The sequence below is a fragment of the Pristiophorus japonicus genome, chromosome X, assembly GCF_044704955.1.
Source record: "Pristiophorus japonicus isolate sPriJap1 chromosome X, sPriJap1.hap1, whole genome shotgun sequence".
Classification (NCBI taxonomy): Eukaryota; Metazoa; Chordata; class Chondrichthyes; family Pristiophoridae; genus Pristiophorus; species Pristiophorus japonicus.
In genome coordinates, this window is record NC_092010.1 from 21279362 (window position 1) to 21296218 (window position 16857).

The following is a 16857-nucleotide window of genomic DNA, read 5'->3' on the forward strand; positions in this document are numbered from 1 at the left end:
ATAAAAACTGACTGCAAAAGCTTCTATAGATATGTGAAGAGAAAAAAATTAGTGAAGACAAATGTAGGTCCCTTGCAGTCTGAATCAGCTGAATTTATAATGGGGAACAAAAACATGGCAGACCAATTGAACAAATACTTTGGTTCTGTCTTCACTAAGGAAGGCATAAATAACCTTCCAGAAATACTAGGGGACCGAGGGTCTAGTGAGAAGGAGGAACTGAAGGAAATCCTTATTAGTCAGGAAATTGTGTTCGGGAAATTGATGGGATTGAAGGCCGATAAATCCCCAGGGCCTGATAGTCTGCATCCCAGAGTATTAAGGACGTGGCCCTAGAAATAATGGATGCATTGGTGGTCATTTTCCAACATTCTATAGACTCTGGATCAGTTCCTCTGGATTGGAGGGTAGCTAATGTAACCCCACTTTTTAAAAAAGGAGGGAGAGAGAAAACAGGTTAGCCTGACATCAGTAGTGGGGAAAATGTTGGAATCAATTATTAAAGATATAATAGCAGCACATTTGGAAAGCAGTGACAGGATCAGTCCAAGTCAGCATGGATTTATGAAAGGGAAATCATGCTTGACAAATCTAGAATTTTTTGAGGATGTAACTAGTAGCGTGGACAAGGGAGAACCAGTGGCTGTGGTGTATTTGGACTTTCAAAAGGCTTTTGACAAGGTCCCACACAAGAGATTAGTGTGCAAAATTAAAGCACATGGTATTGGGGAAATGTATTAACTTGGATAGAGAACTGGTTGGTAGACAGGAACAAAGAGTAGGAATAAATGGGTCCTTTTCAGAATGGCAGGCAGTGACTAGTGGGGTACCGCAAGGTTCAATGCTGAGATCCCAGCTATTTACATTATATATTAATGATTTAGACGAAGGAATTTAATGTAATATCTCCAAGTTTGCAGATGACACTATGCTGGGTGGCAGTGTGAGCTGTGAGGAGGACGCTAAGAGGCTGCAGAGTGACTTGGACAGGTTAGGTGAGTGGGCAAATGCATGGCAGATGCAGTATAATGTAGATAAATGTGAGGTTATCCACTTTGGTGGCAAAAACAGGAAGGCAGAATATTATCTGAATGGTGACAGATTAGGAAAAGTGGAGGTGCAACGAGACCTAGGTGTCATGGTACATCAGTCATTGAAAGTTGGCATGCAGGTACAGCAGGCGGTGAAGAAGGCAAACGGTATGTTGGCCTTCATAGCGAGAGGAATTGAGTATAGGAGCAGGGAGGTCTTACTGCAGTTGTACAGGGCCTTGGTGAGGCCACACCTTGAATATTGTGTTCAGTTTTGGTCTCCTAATCTGAGGAAGTACATTCTTGCTATTGAGGGAGTGCAGCAAAGGTTCACCAGACTGATTCCCGGGATGGCAGGACTGACATATGAAGAAAGACTGGATCGACTAGGCTTATATTCACTGGAATTTAGAAGAATGAGAGGGGATCTCATAGAAACATATAAAATTCTGACGGGATTGGACAGGTTAGATGCAGGAAGAATGTTCCCGATGTTGGGGAAGTCCAGAACCAGGGGTCACAGTCTAAGGATAAGGGGTAAGCCATTTAGGATCGAGATGAGGAGAAACTTCTTCAGCCAGAGAATTGTGAACCTGTGGAATTCTCTACCACAGAAAGTTGTTGAGGCCAGTTCATTAGATATACTCAAAAGGGAGTTAGATGTGGCCCTTACAGCTAAAGGGATCAAGGGGTATGGAGAGAAAGCAGAAATGGGGTACTAAAGTTGCAAAAAAAATCAGCCATGATCATATTGAATGGTGGTGCAGGCGCAAAGGGCCCAATGGCCTACTCCTGCACCTATTTTCTATGTTTCTATGTTTCTACATCTCTCTCTCTCTTCTACATCTCTCACTCCTTTTTACATTTCCCTCTCTCTCGCTTCCACATCTCTTTCGTTTTCCTCTACATTTCATTTCATTGAAACATACAAGATTCTGATGGGGATTGACAGGGCAGATGCTGAGAAGTTGTATCCCCTGGCTGGAGTGTCGAGAACTAGTGGTCACAGTCTCAGGTTAAGGGGTCGGCCATTTAAGCCTGAGATGAGGAGGAATTTCTTCACTTAGAGGGTGGTGAATCTTTGGAATTACCTGCCCCAGAGGCCTGTGGATGCTGAGTCGTTGAGTATATTCAAGGCTGAGATAGATAGATTTTTGGACTCTCGGGGAATCAAGAGATATGGGGTTCAGGCGGGAAAGTGGAGTTGAGGTCGATGATCAGACACGATCTTATTGAGTGCCGGAGCAGGCCCGAAGGGCCGTATGGCCTACACCTGCTTGTAATTCTTATGTTCTTGTCTCTCTCACTCCCTTCTATATCTCTCACTTTCAGAAATATGGTAGTAATATCACACCGATGGAAAGCTGATGTTCCCAATTTCAATGCACTGGCGTCACAATCCAATTGCAAAACTCGATAATTGAATTTCTCATCTCTTCTAATGCCTCTGTTTTGCCACGTTTCATTTACTGTGTCTTTCTCAGTGTAAAGTTTATTGAATGATCTGACATTTGGAAAATTACATCACAGAATTGCTCAAATCCCTTCTAATGAAGGTCAACCTGCTTATGATAGTCAGAACCTGCACTCATTTCCGGAGAAAATGACACCTCGCCAGCCAATATTACTCTTTGAAATTGAACACCCCTTAAGCCCATGTCAAAACATACAATGACGGACGAAATGAGCTCTCAAGCTGCATTGAATACACACTCTCAACTGCCTTGTTCAGACTGAAAAAGGACAAAAGGATACGTATTTTTATTCTTGACATGAGCTCATGATGCGAATGTACAGAGAGCAATCAGAATAATCAGAGGTTAGATAGAATGTGGAGTGGTTGAGGGAAACAGTATCGATGCATTTAAGGGGAAGCTGGATAAACATGAGGGAGAAAGGAATAGAAGGATATGTTGATGGGGTGAGATGACGAGGGGTGGGAGGGGGCTGGTGTGGAGCATAAACACCGGCACGGACCTGTTGGGCCCAATGGCCTGTTTCTGTGCTGTACATTCGATGTAAAGAAAATAATAGTACCTCTGATTGCAAATGAAAAGCTTCAATCTTGCTGTTAAAAAAATAAATCCATGCTCAGAGATCTTGTGGGCATATATATAAAATTTGGAAATGAATACTAAATTATTAAGACTGTCAATGCTGTGAAATGCAGGAAAGTGGGACTGAGGGAATGATCAGCCATGATCATATTGAATGGTGGTGCAGGCTCAAAGGACCAAATGGCCTACTCCTGCACCTATTTTCTATGATTTTATGTATCCATGTTAACTAGGGTGGGTTTTATTCCTTTCTCTCGTAGCAGAGTCTGGCACTAAACTGGACAAAGCGAGGCTTCTCACATCCTCAGTTGATTTATCACTCTGTAAGGTACTCTGGAAATTCGGTCGGGCCTCATTTCGGGCGTTAATCCAGGCGGAGCGGTAATTTTAGCGTCTTGAAAAAGTTTGCGCCTCCCGCCCAGAAATTCGTCAGAATCGGTCCGAGAGCGGACAGGGGCACTAACTCAGCCGTTGCACACCAGAGCTGGTGGGGGGACGATAACGAAAGTTTGGTCGGTACATTTTGCCGGCCCATTGTGCATGTGTGGAACTCCGAATCAGATCCCGGGAAAAGTCGAGTCTTAAAGGCGCAGCATCGTAACGCACCCATTAAAGTTTTCAAAACCACTTGTTCTCAAGCTGTGCTGTTATGTCTGTCTGCCGCTGTAAACTGGGAGGCTCACGCACCGCGCTGTGTGTAAACGTTGCACTGACTGTGACCTCCCAGGGAAGTGCTTCCTCATCCCGTTAAATAGCCACCAGTTAACGACCCTGCAAGCCTGGACCCACTGTTTTTCCAGACGTTGTTATCGGTGGGCGCTCAATGAGGCGAATTTACCAACCGGCGTTGCACCAGGAATACATCAGGATCGGAGCGATCGTCAGCAGCCGGGCACTAATGGTTTGTGCCCCCGGTGAGCCTCTAATGAATTTTCCATCGGGGCACTAAACGCTGCACTCCCGGTCGGTAACCTCTTACACTCCCATTAACGCACCCCCGGGCGCTAACTGAGGCGTTAGACAACCGAAAATCCAGCCACAAGTCACTTAGTTGGTTTCACGCCAGTGACAGTTTCACTCTCATACTCAGTTACAGTTTCTTGGTCAGTTTCAATTCCCTCATCAACTGCACTCCCTTCATCACTTTTAATCTCTCGGTCTCTTCTGATCTCTCACTTGCGCTCTCTTGGTCAACTTCACTTCCTTGCTCAGTGCTTCATTGCCTCGGCTGCTTTTGTCTTCCGTTGATTTGTTATAAAGGAGAACTGTCAACCTTTTGGTGCACTCACTGATACACCGTCATACACTTATAGACCTGGATAATTGTCTCCCATACCCTTATAGACCTGGATCATTGTCTCACATACACTTATAGACCTGGATCATTGTCTCACATACGCTTACAGACCTGGATCATTGTCTCTCATATCCTTATAGACCTGGATCATTGTCTCTCATACCCTTATAGACCTGGATCATTGTCTCTCATATCCTTATAGACCTGGATCATTGTCTCTCATACCCTTATAGACCTGGATCATTGTCTCTCATACACTTATAAACCTGGATTATTGTCTCCCATACACTTATAGACCTGGATCATTGTCTCTCATACACTTATAGCCGTGGATTATTATCTCTCAGACCCTTATAGACCTGGATTATTGTGTCTCATACCCTTATAGACCTGGATCATTGTCTCTCATACACTTATAGACCTGGATCATTGTCTCTCATACACTTATAGACCTGGATCATTGTCTCTCATACCCTTATAGACCTGGATCATTGTCTCCCATACCCTTCTTGACCTGGATCATTGTCTCCCATATCCTTATAGACCTGGATCATTGTCTCCCATACCCTTATAGACCTGGATCATTGTCTCCCAAACACTTATAAACCTGGATCATTGTCTCTCATATCCTTATAGACCTGGATCATTGTCTCACATACCCTTATAGACCTGGATCATTGTCTCACATACCCTTATAGACCTGGATCATTGTCTCCCATACACTTATAGATCTGGATCATTGTCTCTCATAACCCTAAACGGTTAGTTTAACATCTGTAGTGGGGAAAATGCTTGAAGCTATCATTAAGGAAGAAATAGCGGGACATCTGGATAGGAATAGTGCAATCAAGCAGACGCAGCATGGATTCATAAAGGGGAAATCATGTTAAACTAATTTACTGGAATTCTTTGAGGATATAACGAGCATGGTGGATAGAGGTGTACCGATGGATGTGGTGTATTTAGATTTTCAAAAGGCATTCGATAAGGTGCCACACAAAAGGTTACTGCAGAAGATAAAGGTACGCGGAGTCAGAGGAAATATATTAGCATGGATAGAGAATTGGCTGGCTAACAGAAAGCAGAGAGTTGGGATAAATGGGTCCTTTTCGGGTTGGAAATCGGTGGTTAGTGGTGTGCCACAGGGATCGGTGCTGGGACCACAACTGTTTACAATATACATAGATGACCTGGAAGAGGGGACAGAGTGTAGTGTAACAAAATTTGCAGATGACACAAAGATTAGTGGGAAAGCGGGTTGTGTAGAGGACACAGAAAGGCTGCAAAGAGATTGAGATCGGTTAAGCGAATGAGCTAAGGTTTGGCAGATGGAATACAATGTTGGAAAGTGTGAGGTCATCCACCTTGGGGAAAAAAACAGTAAAGGGGAATATTATTTGAATGGGGAGAAATTACACCATGCTGAGGTGCAGAGGGACCTGGGGGTCCTTGTGCATGAATCCCAAAAAGTTAGTTTGCAGGTGCAGCAGGTAATCAGGAAGGCGAATGGAATGTTGGCCTTCATTGCGAGAGGGATGGAGTATAAAAGCAGGGAGGTCCTTCTGCAACTGTATAGGGTATTAGTGAGGCCGCACCTGGAGTACTGCATGCAGTTTTGGTCACCTTACTTAAGGAAGGATATACTAGCTTTGGAGGGGGTACAGAGACGATTCACTCGGCTGATTCCGGAGATGAGAGGGTTAACTTATGATGATAGATTGAGTAGACTGGGTCTTTACTCGTTGGAGTTCAGAAGGATGAGGGGTGATCTTATAGAAACATTTAAAATCATGAAAGGGATAGACAAGATAGAGGCAGAGAGGTTGTTTCCACTGGTCGGGGAGACTAGAACTAGGGGGCACAGCCTCAAAATACGGGGGAGCCAATTTAAAACCGAGTTGAGCAGGAATTTCTTCTCCCAGAGGGTTGTGAATCTGTGGAATTCTCTGCCCAAGGAAGCAGTTGAGGCTAGCTCATTGAATGTATTCAAGTCACAGATAGATAGATTTTTAACCAATAAGGGAATTCAGGGTTACGGGGAGCGGGCGGGTAAGTGGAGCTGAGTCCACGGCCAGATCAGCCATGATCTTGTTGAATGGCGGAGCAGGCTCGAGGGGCTAGATGGCCTACTCCTGTTCCTAATTCTTATGTTCTTATGTTCTTATAGACCTGGATCATTGTCTCTCATACACTTTTTGACCTGGATCATTGTCTCCCATACACTTATAGACCTGGATCATTGTCTCTCATACCCTTATAGACCAGGATCATTGTCTCTCATTCCCATATAGAACTGGATCATTGTTTCTCATACCCTTATAGACCTGGATCATTGTCTCTCATACCCTTATAGACCTGGATCATTGTCTCTCATTCCCTTCTGGACCTGGATCATTGTCTCTCATACCCTTATAGACCTGGGTCATTGTCTCTCCATAACTCTTTTTTCCCCAGTGAGAATGACTTTAGCTCAGTCTGATTGGCTTTTGCTTGAGTCCTTTAGTAATACTGCCGGACAACGCAGTACTCAAAGCGCAGTCTTGTCGATGTTTTATAAAGTACCACTTAAACTCCTTGGACCTCTACACCCCTAAGCAATTGTTCAGTACTAAAACATGTGGTGACATTTTCAGTAGTTAACTGGCACACTTTGTTTTGTTTCTGATGCACCTTATTGGATGGATTTTTCCCATAGTATTCTGTGTGGTCTCGGGGCGGATTTTCCGGCTCCTTTGCGCTCTGCTTTTCGCCCTGGAGTGATGGCGGTGAGGTGTTCTGGGCGGGCAGTCAGCCTCCAGCGCCCCGCGGCGATCCTCGGGTCCGGTTTAGCGGCGGCGCGGACCAGCACCGCCCGGAAGAGCCGCGCCCGGTGTGCAACGCCCCCTGGTTGTGACACCGGCGCGAGTTTTGACTCCCGCCCGACCCGTCCGCCCTGCAGCGATCGCCTGGGAAATCGGGCGGGGTGACAATACCGACAGCAGAGAGGTAAGTAATGGACTCCTGAGGTAAGTGTGATCGTTTGTTCTTTTAATTTATTTTGCGATTTGTGTTGTGGTGGTGTGGGCAATATATTGGGTATGTTGTTGTGGGTTTTTTTTTCCCACCCCAGGGCATCTCTCGGAGTGCTCCTGGCCCGGCCCTTTTGCTCGGGAGTTTCCCACCCGAACGCCTCCCTTAACGCTGCGCCCCCTGACCCAGGGCCCAGCTGCCCAATTTTAATGACTGAAGCGCAAACTGTTCCCGGGCGCTAACTTTACCGCCCCGCCGCCATTACCGCCCCAAAATCATCAAAGCCGAAAATCCAGCTCAAGATACTACAAGAGCAATATATCATTCATTGACATGTTTGAAACTTATTGTCCACCACTGATTGCGTGGATATTCAACAGTGCAAACCAAGCCACACTATTGGCCAAGACAAGGAGCTGATTACATCAAAGACTTACTGCAGTATCCTGTTCTTTCCCCTCCTTCTGCAGGGCGTCGGTAAGAACCAAAGGTGACTCTGGAATTACGTCTGCTGGCCGTTCATCTCTGGATAACCTGCGGCCTAGTGAGCCATCCTTCCATCCCTTCTGTCAAGAACAACAATGGACAATAACCACTTGATCACTTCAATTTTGAATAATATAGGGCTGATTCCAAGATCCCAGTGGGCAGCATACCGGGAAAATTCACAGGAGCATGTTAAAATCAGCGCACATGAAATCACAGGCTACATGCCCGCAATTTCCCATGATGCACTCCCTTCCAGTGCTTCTCCATGGTCGAAGTATAGGATTGTGGAAGCAGTCCTTGTACCGATTGCTTTGCACAATCATTAAGTGTGCACTTGATTGTATTACAGTTAAATGTGGCACACAGCCAACATCTGCCGTGATCCCGACTGCCAAGAAAAAAAAACCAAGAAACCATTCAATCATCATCACCGTCATAGGCGGTCCCTCAACTTGCTTCCACGCCAAAAAAGGATGAGTTCACAGGCGTTTCAATGAAGGACCTAATATTCCAGATCCCGAACTACATCCTGAAGGGTGGAAGGTGCCCGTGCGTTTTTTTTTAACGTGGGGTGGCCGTTGCACACCAGCCACCACACGGGCTTGACAGAGCGAGGTCTTGGTCCAGTGGCAAGGGTTAACCAGGACGACTGGAGACTTGCTCTGCTGCACAGACCTAGTGCGCGCACATATCGCAGTGTGGGCTGGGCCCGTGCTGTCCCTGGGCCCCTGGCCCCGAACTCACGCCTCCCCTGGGCCCCGATCATGTCCCTTCACAGTCTCCCACTGTATCTGCCCACGCTCCAATCACCGACCTGGACCTTGATGGACCATTCAATCAGCTCTGCACTGTATATTATTACGAAGTGAGTATTGGCACCACTGTGTCAGCCAGTGAGTTTGAGGCGGGGTGGGACTTACAGCAGGACTCACAACCAACAGTCTATTGTACAGCAGAGTCTATTTACTCAGAAAACTGCGGACTATTTAAACAATGCACAAACAACAGAGTATTTAAAAGAGTCTCTATGAACTACAGCAAAATCGAAATCACGACCGAAACGACAGCAAAGTCTCCCGATAAAAGCAGGGTGATTTCTCCAGGAGTGCGTGGAGGATCGTTAAATAATACAAATTCAGCGCGTTAAATCAATCCCAATCATTTCCAGCAGTGCGGTCTCCAGGCGTGATTGACAGGGAAATTAGCCAATCATCGCCATTCTGACTGGGACCTGCGCCATTACTATATGCAGCCATATTATTAACACTGTAATGCATGCTGGAGGACTGGCTGGTACAATGGATTTGCACAGTTATCTTTGGGATGTGGGTGAATCCAGCCCAGACTGAGGAATTGCTTGCTGCAAAGATCCTAGTCCTGAATTTCCTTGGGGCCAGTGGCATTCCTGGAGCGGAAGTCCAGTGGACAGTGAATGGCGGGACAGGGAACGTGACCGAATAATACTTGCTGGAATTTTGGGATGGGCGGGTTGGTAGCAGTTCCATCCACCCTGTGGATGCTTGATGTTGAAAGAAGCTGGATTTTCCCGCTATTCCTGCCTCCTCTGCCTCTGTCTAATAATGAGCAATTAAACCAAGTCTGTTCTCTCAGGTGGACGTAAAAGATCCCATGGCACTATTTCGAAGAAGAGCAGGGGAGTTATCCCCGGTGTCCTGGGGTCAATATTTATCCCTCAATCAACATCACTAAAACAGATTATCTGGTCATTATCACATTGCTGCTTGTGGGAGCTTGCTGTGCGCAAGTTGGCTGCCGCATTTCGTACATTACAACAGTGACTACACTTCAAAAGTACTTCATTGGTTGTAAAGCACTTCGGAATGTCCTGAGGTCGTGAAAGGCGCTATAGAAATGCAAGTCTTTTTTTGTTCCGATCATATTGGACACTACAAGGTACTTCCATCCATATCGTACTATGTAGGGAGGGATATGGGGCCCAAAGGGGTTTCCAGGTTGGTGTCATGACCTGGAAACCCTAGGTAATGAAATCCTACAGGATTGAAATCGGCCTTCTATTAAAGGGGGCTGCGCCAAAGGTCACCAGTGCTTTTTAGCCAGCCTTGCCAGCCGCCACATCATGTGGCTGTTGAGCATGTGTCTCCCCCTCTAGTAGCTCCCCAACATGTGCCGATATCGGAGTGGGTGCCCACTGGATTTATTGAAAATCTCGCTGCCGCTGTGACCCCACTACCCACCCGCCCCCAACCCCGCCAGTTTGGTGGGCAAACCAGCTGCACCGCGACTGGCACAGGTGCCCGCTGGACAGGTGCATAATGCCCGACCCTCGGAAAAGTGTTGGGGGTGGGGAGTTTCTTCTCAGATGTGTTCGAAGGTTTGCTCTGCGACTGTCGGTACGAGTTGACAGCTTCTCCCAGTAACATGGTGGATTACAATATTCACAGGTCAGTGACTATATTACTATAGCATGATGTGTTATAATATTCACAGGTCAGTGACAATGGGGCAGAAATTCCGGCCTCCCGCGTCCGTACGGAGTGTGTATGGACCCGGGAAGGCATCGCAAAAGCCGGTTTTCGGTGCACAATGCGCATGCGCAGAAAACCGGCTTTTCTCAAGCTCCAGCTTGACAGATCTTCTGTATCTCGGGAGCCAGGACATTTGCATGGGCAAGATTGCGGTATTTACCCATCTCTTGCACAGCGGATGTCCTGAAAACTCTTGTGCCTGATAAAAGCAGGTGCATAGCCTATTGTTATAGGCGTAAGAGTTTTAAAATACACACTAACATTTTAACATAAAATTATAAAAACACATTTTATTGTTAAAAACCCTCCCCACTACGGTAAGTTTATTTTAAACCATAATTAAAAATGTTTTTAAAAATCGAGAAAATATATATTTTTTAACTTTAATTTAAATTAATAAAAATATGTGGGTTTTTTTTCTATTTTTTATTAGTGTTTTGTGTGTTTGGGGGGGTTTCTCATTCATAATAATGGGAACTCCAACTTACGGAGAACATACTTGACCTGATTGGCTGCCCAGAGCCATGTGACTGCAGCTCCAGCCTTGCGCACGTCCTGACGTGCACGCACTGCGACGCAGTCAGTGGCCTCAGGACCGGGACCTCGCGTGGGCGCAGCAGCTTAAGGTAAGTGTGCGTCTTTTTAAAGTTTTTTACTCGATCGCCCGCGGGAAGCAGCCGAGTGGGATTTCTGGGCCTGTATTACAAGGACGCGACTGCTGCCAACGACCCGGAAGTTGTGCGCAGTTCAGTGCATTATTTTTGTTTGTTGTCAAACAAACTTCCCAAAATGAGGAACAAAGTAGCGGATTTAGAGAATTCTGTTAGAATCATTAATTTTAAATAAAATTCGAACTCTGAGTTTATTTTTTAAAGTTGTTGTTTGTCCTACAAGACAGCGGTTCTTAAACTGGAAAAGTCACCAGTAACATTAACCCAACCACAGTCATCATCATAGCCAGTCCCTCGGAATCAAGGAAGACTTGCTTCCACTCTAAAAACGAGCCCTGAGATGGCTGAACAGTCCAATACGAGAACCACAGTCCCTGTCACAGGTGGGACAGACAGTGGTTGAGGGAAAGGGAGGGTGGGACTGGTTTGCCGCACGCTCTTTCCGCTGCCTGCGCTTGGTTTCTGCATGCTCTCGGCGATGAGACTCGAGGTGCTCAGCGCCCTCCCGGATGCTCTTCCTCCACTTAGGGCGGTCTTTGGCCAGGGACTCCCAGGTGTCAGTGGGGATGTTGCACTTTATCAGGGAGGCTTTGAGGGTGTCTCTGTAACGTTTCCTCTGCCCACCTTGTGCTCGCTTGCCGTGTAGGAGTTCCGAGTAGACCCAACCACAGTGACATTAATCAAACTACAGTAACATTAATGAAACAAAGTTAAACTAACCCAACCACAGTAACATTAATGAGACTTTATTAGTGATGTGCTTCAACACGTCTCAGATCCTCTGTCTGTCGTGGTGAACATAATCATAATCAAAATGGAATTTAAAACAAAAATTTTGAAAAATAAATTTACATATTTTAAAGGAGCTAAATTTGTTATGCATGGGATGCTTCCGGTAGCTTTCTGTTCATTGGCAGGAGTCACTCCGTTACTGTAACATGATATATTATAATATATGCGTGGCAATGACTATGTCACAGTAACATGATGCAACATAATAATCACAAATCAGTGACTACCTCACAGTAAGAGGGTGGCCAAAGGTCGTGTGCGTCCCTTAAAGACAGACGCAGGTCGAATTGTAATTGTCAATCAGGAGATGGCTGACTTGATAAATACTTTTAATCGGTCTTCACATTCGAGGAAGAGGATAAAGTACCAGAGATACGAGGAAAACTAAAACTAATTCAAGCAGAGGAATTCACTAGGTTTAATCTAAGTAAAAAAAATGGTAATGGAGAAAATAATGAGACGAAAGTGGGGGGGGGAACTTGCGCAGTGCCCCGTTTGTGGCGGGGGGGGGGGGGTAACAGCCGTCAGGCGGGGGTTCTTGTGCCACGGGCGGAAGTCCCGCCCCGCGACCTATATTCGGGTTACCACCCCCGAGAGGAAGTGGAACGTAAAATAACGTGCTCCATTTGCTCTGTGGGGCGCGGGCTGGGCGGAAGGGTTTAGTGAGGGGGCGCAGCGCTACGCGGTGGGACGTGTAGCGCTGCTGCGTAGACAGGGGCCTCCCGTTCATTAAAGGGGCGGGTCAAGCAACCGACTCTGCGGGGGAGAAACAAGTCCCTACGTGGACCACCAGGGAGCAGGGTGCTGTGGCATTAACCTGGTACATAAGCGCAGAGCCGGGTTGCATGATCGTGGCACGAACCCCACGATCCAACAGGCAGCAGGCCGCGACCGGTAAGTCAGTCATTTTTTTTTAAATTCCCCACCTCCCCATTAAATTTCACCCCTCGAGCGGCCTCCAGCATCATCCGGCACAGCTTCCGAGCGCTACCAAATTTTCATTCCGGGACGAAAGCGGGTTGCTGCGCAACGGTGCTGACGTCATCACCAATTTTGCGGGAGTCGTTAGTGGCGCCGCGCCTGGCCGAAAAGTCGTTTGCGCCTCCCCGGGTGGGGCGCGAATGGGAGGTGCAAACGCCCCGAATTTCTCCCCCTAAATATAGACAAATCTCCAGGGCCTGATGGTTTCCATCCCAAGATATTAAAAAGAAGTAGGTGAGCAAATTGCAGATGCTCCAGTTATGATCTTCCAAAACTCTTGATTCAGGAATTGTCAGGTAAATTACCAATGTCACGTCATTAGTTAAACAAGGTAATTCTAGGTCTATTAGGCTAACGTCTGTCTGTTGTGGTGGAATCTGTTATTAGGGACAGGATGACTGAGCACTTACGTAAATATGAGGCGATCAGGGAGAGCCAGCGTGGATGTATAAAGGGCAAGTCATGTCGACCGAACCTCGTTGATTTTTATGAGCTGGTACTAAAGTGGTAGATAAGAGAATGGCTTTGGATGTTATTTATATGGGCTTCCAGAAGGCACTCGATAAGGTTCCACACAAGAAACTGTTAACAAAAATGAAAGTGTGTGGAATTGGAGGGGAAGCAACCTATTGATTATGGCTGTGGAATTGGTTCGGAGGTAAGAGGCAGAGACTGGGGATAATGGGTATGTCCCAGCAGGGCGCTAGAAGCTGGCTGCCCAGGCGCAAGTGTTTACTGCCTCTATTACCGTCTCTCCGGGGTGAAAACACAGGCGGCAACTGACTGAATTTCCACCCCTATGATTCTAAGATGCCGTTTAAAGTTCAGGTTTAGTGTCACCTATTCACCACTTCTAGATTTACCGAACCTCCTTTCCTACTTTTCTAACCTTGTGGGTGACCTCCAGGATGGGCATTGGACTAGGTTTCTGAACCAAGACATTGATGCTCCTCTGCTCAAGTCTCCAGAGAACGTTGACTCCAATCCTGCAGTTCATGGTGGGGCACGTTAACCACCTCGTCAGACCGTTAGTCATGGGATTTATAGCCACCCCCTCCCACCCCTAAACCACCTCGAAGGGGAGGGGAAAGCAGCAGAAATCTACCTTGACTCACGTCACATAGACTAATTGTTGGTTGTCTATTCGGAGGCAATAGCGCAGCTTGAAGGAGTTCTGAAAGGTTGAAACCACCAAAGTGGAGATCAAGCAGTTAATAAAACAACTGGGAGGCTTCGGGCCGGTTTGCAGTCTATAACACACATGGTCAGACAGCTATTCCTTTGTATAACTTCACTGCGTGAATCAGCTTCACAGATACACCGAGTCTCTCCAGTAAAGTTGGTGAGTCTCCTGGGTCTTTGATCTGTTCTCACAGCCTCAGCGAGTAATAGAGATGTGTAAAAATAAGCTTCCCTTTTGTTCTTGAAAGCGCAGCCTCATGCTACTGACGTTATCATTTAAAGGTTCTTTACAACATTAAAAGGGCAATGGACTGGATTTTCGGCACCTCCACGCTATTTTTCACCCCGGAGCGACGGCAATGACGGCGGTGAGGTGCCCTGACTGGGCGGTCCGCCTCCAGCTCCCCGCGGGGATCCTCGGGTCTGGTTTTGCGTTGGCGCGGAGCAGCACCGCGCGGAAGTGCTCCTGGTTGCGACACCGGTGAGAGTTTTGACTCCCGCCCGACCCGTACGCCCCACACTGAACGCCTGGGAACGCCTCAAAGCGCTTTGCAGCCAATGAAGTATTTTTGGAGTGTAGCCACTGTTGTAATGTAGGAAACACGGCAGCCAATTTGCGCACAGCAAGCTCCCACAAACAGCAACGTGATAATGACCAGATCATCTGTTTCAGTGATGTTGATTGAGGGATAAATATTGGCCCAGGACACCGGGGATAACACCCCTGCTCTTCTTCGAAATAGTGCCATGGGATCTTTTACGTTCACCTGAGAGGTCAGACAGGGCCTCGGTTTAACGTCTCATCCAAAAGACGGCACCTCCGACAGTGCAGCGCTCCCTCAGCACTGCACTGGAGTATCAGCCTAGTTTTATGTGCTCAAGTTCCCGGAGTGGGACTTGAACCCACAACCTTCTGACTCAGAGGTGCATGTGCTGCTCACTGAGCCACGGCTGGTACTGTTATATATTCATATTATCATAACACAGTCGACTCGGAGAGCTGAAAGTTTACGATAGACCTCACCGAGTAGAGATATTTATCACCTCTGCCAGCAATGGCAGCCTCTGTTTGTACATCGTTCAACTGGGATCTGAAAAACAAGTTTATGTTTGCATCGTGATGCTTGTCATGGCCGAGCATCGGGATAACTCCAGGAAAATAAAAGAGACCTTACCACCTCTGGAGCTTCGCTTCCTTTGTTGACTATCCCCAGGTCGATGCTCTTCCTTCGCTCCACCTTCTTGGGCTTGCATTCCAACTTCTTGACCTGCCGGTCGACCTTGCCGCTGCTGAGCTTGCGGACGGGGCTGGTCAGCCACTTCTTCAGCGTGCTCACCGAGCGCTTGGAGCTGGGCGAGCTGGGGGCCGAGCTGGTGGAGGGCTGCGGCTGGATCGAGGCCACCGAAGTGGAGATGCTGCCGTCACTTCCCGTCACTGAATACGATTCTGGGGGAAGAGAGAGACAGAGTGGCTCAGTGCTCGGTTTGCTCCCCTGTACACGTGACATGTGGCTTGTCCTTTCTGCTTGCGCGGGAATTCACCCTTTGAAAGTAAAGCTGTTGTCACTGAATGATACCAGAACTGAGAGGTTATAACTGTAATGTATTTGCTTCATGGGTTGTTTGCTTAAGAATTCATTGCACCACATTGCTATTAAGAACTAGTTGGTTTATTAGCAAAAGGTTTAACAATCACACTACACGTTACCAGTTCATCCACCAGGCTCACAACCACCTGCCCCATCGTGGATCCCCCGAACCCAACTGGTTGGGGTTTTATTGAGTCTTGTGAACATCACGTGACTGGCTAAGCCACTCCCAACTCAACAGCTCCACAACTATTTTTGTAGAAACAGTAATCAAGTGCCCCCTGATTAAAGGGGGGGGGGCACTAAAACCGACAATTAAACAAATTAACTTTTTACATTAAAACTTAAATTAAATTAACATTCGGTTGCCAGGGGTAATGATGCACTCCAGTCCCTCCGGCGCACACCTCTCGCGGAAGGCCGTGAGCGTACCGGTGGACACCGTGTGCTCCATCTCCAGGGATACCCTGGCTCGGATGTAACCGCAGAAGAGAGGCAGGCAGTCGGGCTGAACGACCCCCTCGACCGCCCGCTGCCTGGACCGGCTGATAGCAACCTTGGCCAGGCCCAGGAGAAGTCCTACAAGGAAGCCTTCCGACCTGCCCGCTCCCCTCCGCACAGGGTGCCCAAAGATCAGGAGTGTGGGACTGAAGTGCAACCAGAATTTGAGCAGCAGCCCCTTCAAATATTGGAAGAGAGGCTGCAACCTCACACACCGCAAATACACATGGAACACGGACTCTTCCAGACCGCAGAAATTACAGGCGGCCTGGGAGCCCGTGAACCGACTTAAAAATTTATTGCACGAGACTGCTCCGTGCACCACCCTCCAGGCCAAATCCCCAATAAATAGTGGGAGGACGCCCGCCTAGAGTGCACTCCATCGGGGACCCCCGCCTCCTCCGGTCGGCAAGATGGTGCACCATGGCGTGTCCGGATGGCAGACGAGGATGGCAAGGTGGAGAGTGTGCAGGAGTAGCCCGTACAGGAAACCCCTCCGCGCAGAACTGAAAGGCACGGAGGGGATTTCCCCGAGGAGGCTCAAGTTGTAAGGCGCCGGCTCCCGAGGGAGTTTTCGGGGCTTGGCGCCGATGAGGAATTCCGTCCGGACGGGGGTCAGTTCGGACGGGATTTCCCCATGTGCTTGAACCTCCTCGACACACCTAATGGAGTCAGGGCCCAGCACTGTTTTTAGCGACTCGATGGCATCGGCCGCGCGGCGGACGTCGGCCCAGGATAGGCGCCGTGCCAG

At 47.6% G+C, this 16857-nt stretch overlaps 1 protein-coding gene across 4 annotated transcripts in view; it reads right to left on the reverse strand.

Annotated features, from left to right (window-relative positions):
* The window catches only part of LOC139240819 (rho guanine nucleotide exchange factor 25-like), a 266303-nt gene that overhangs the window by 136016 nt on the left and 113430 nt on the right, over positions 1-16857 (reverse strand). For 3 of the 4 annotated variants that reach the window (XM_070869302.1, XM_070869301.1, XM_070869298.1), the window contains exons 2-3: positions 15192-15463; positions 7832-7960 (exon numbers count right to left, since the gene is read on the reverse strand). In XM_070869302.1, coding sequence (XP_070725403.1) covers positions 7832-7960; positions 15192-15463 — 401 coding nt within the window. The remainder of the gene's footprint in view (positions 1-7831; positions 7961-15191; positions 15464-16857) is intronic. The other variant, XM_070869299.1, reaches the window with a different exon arrangement.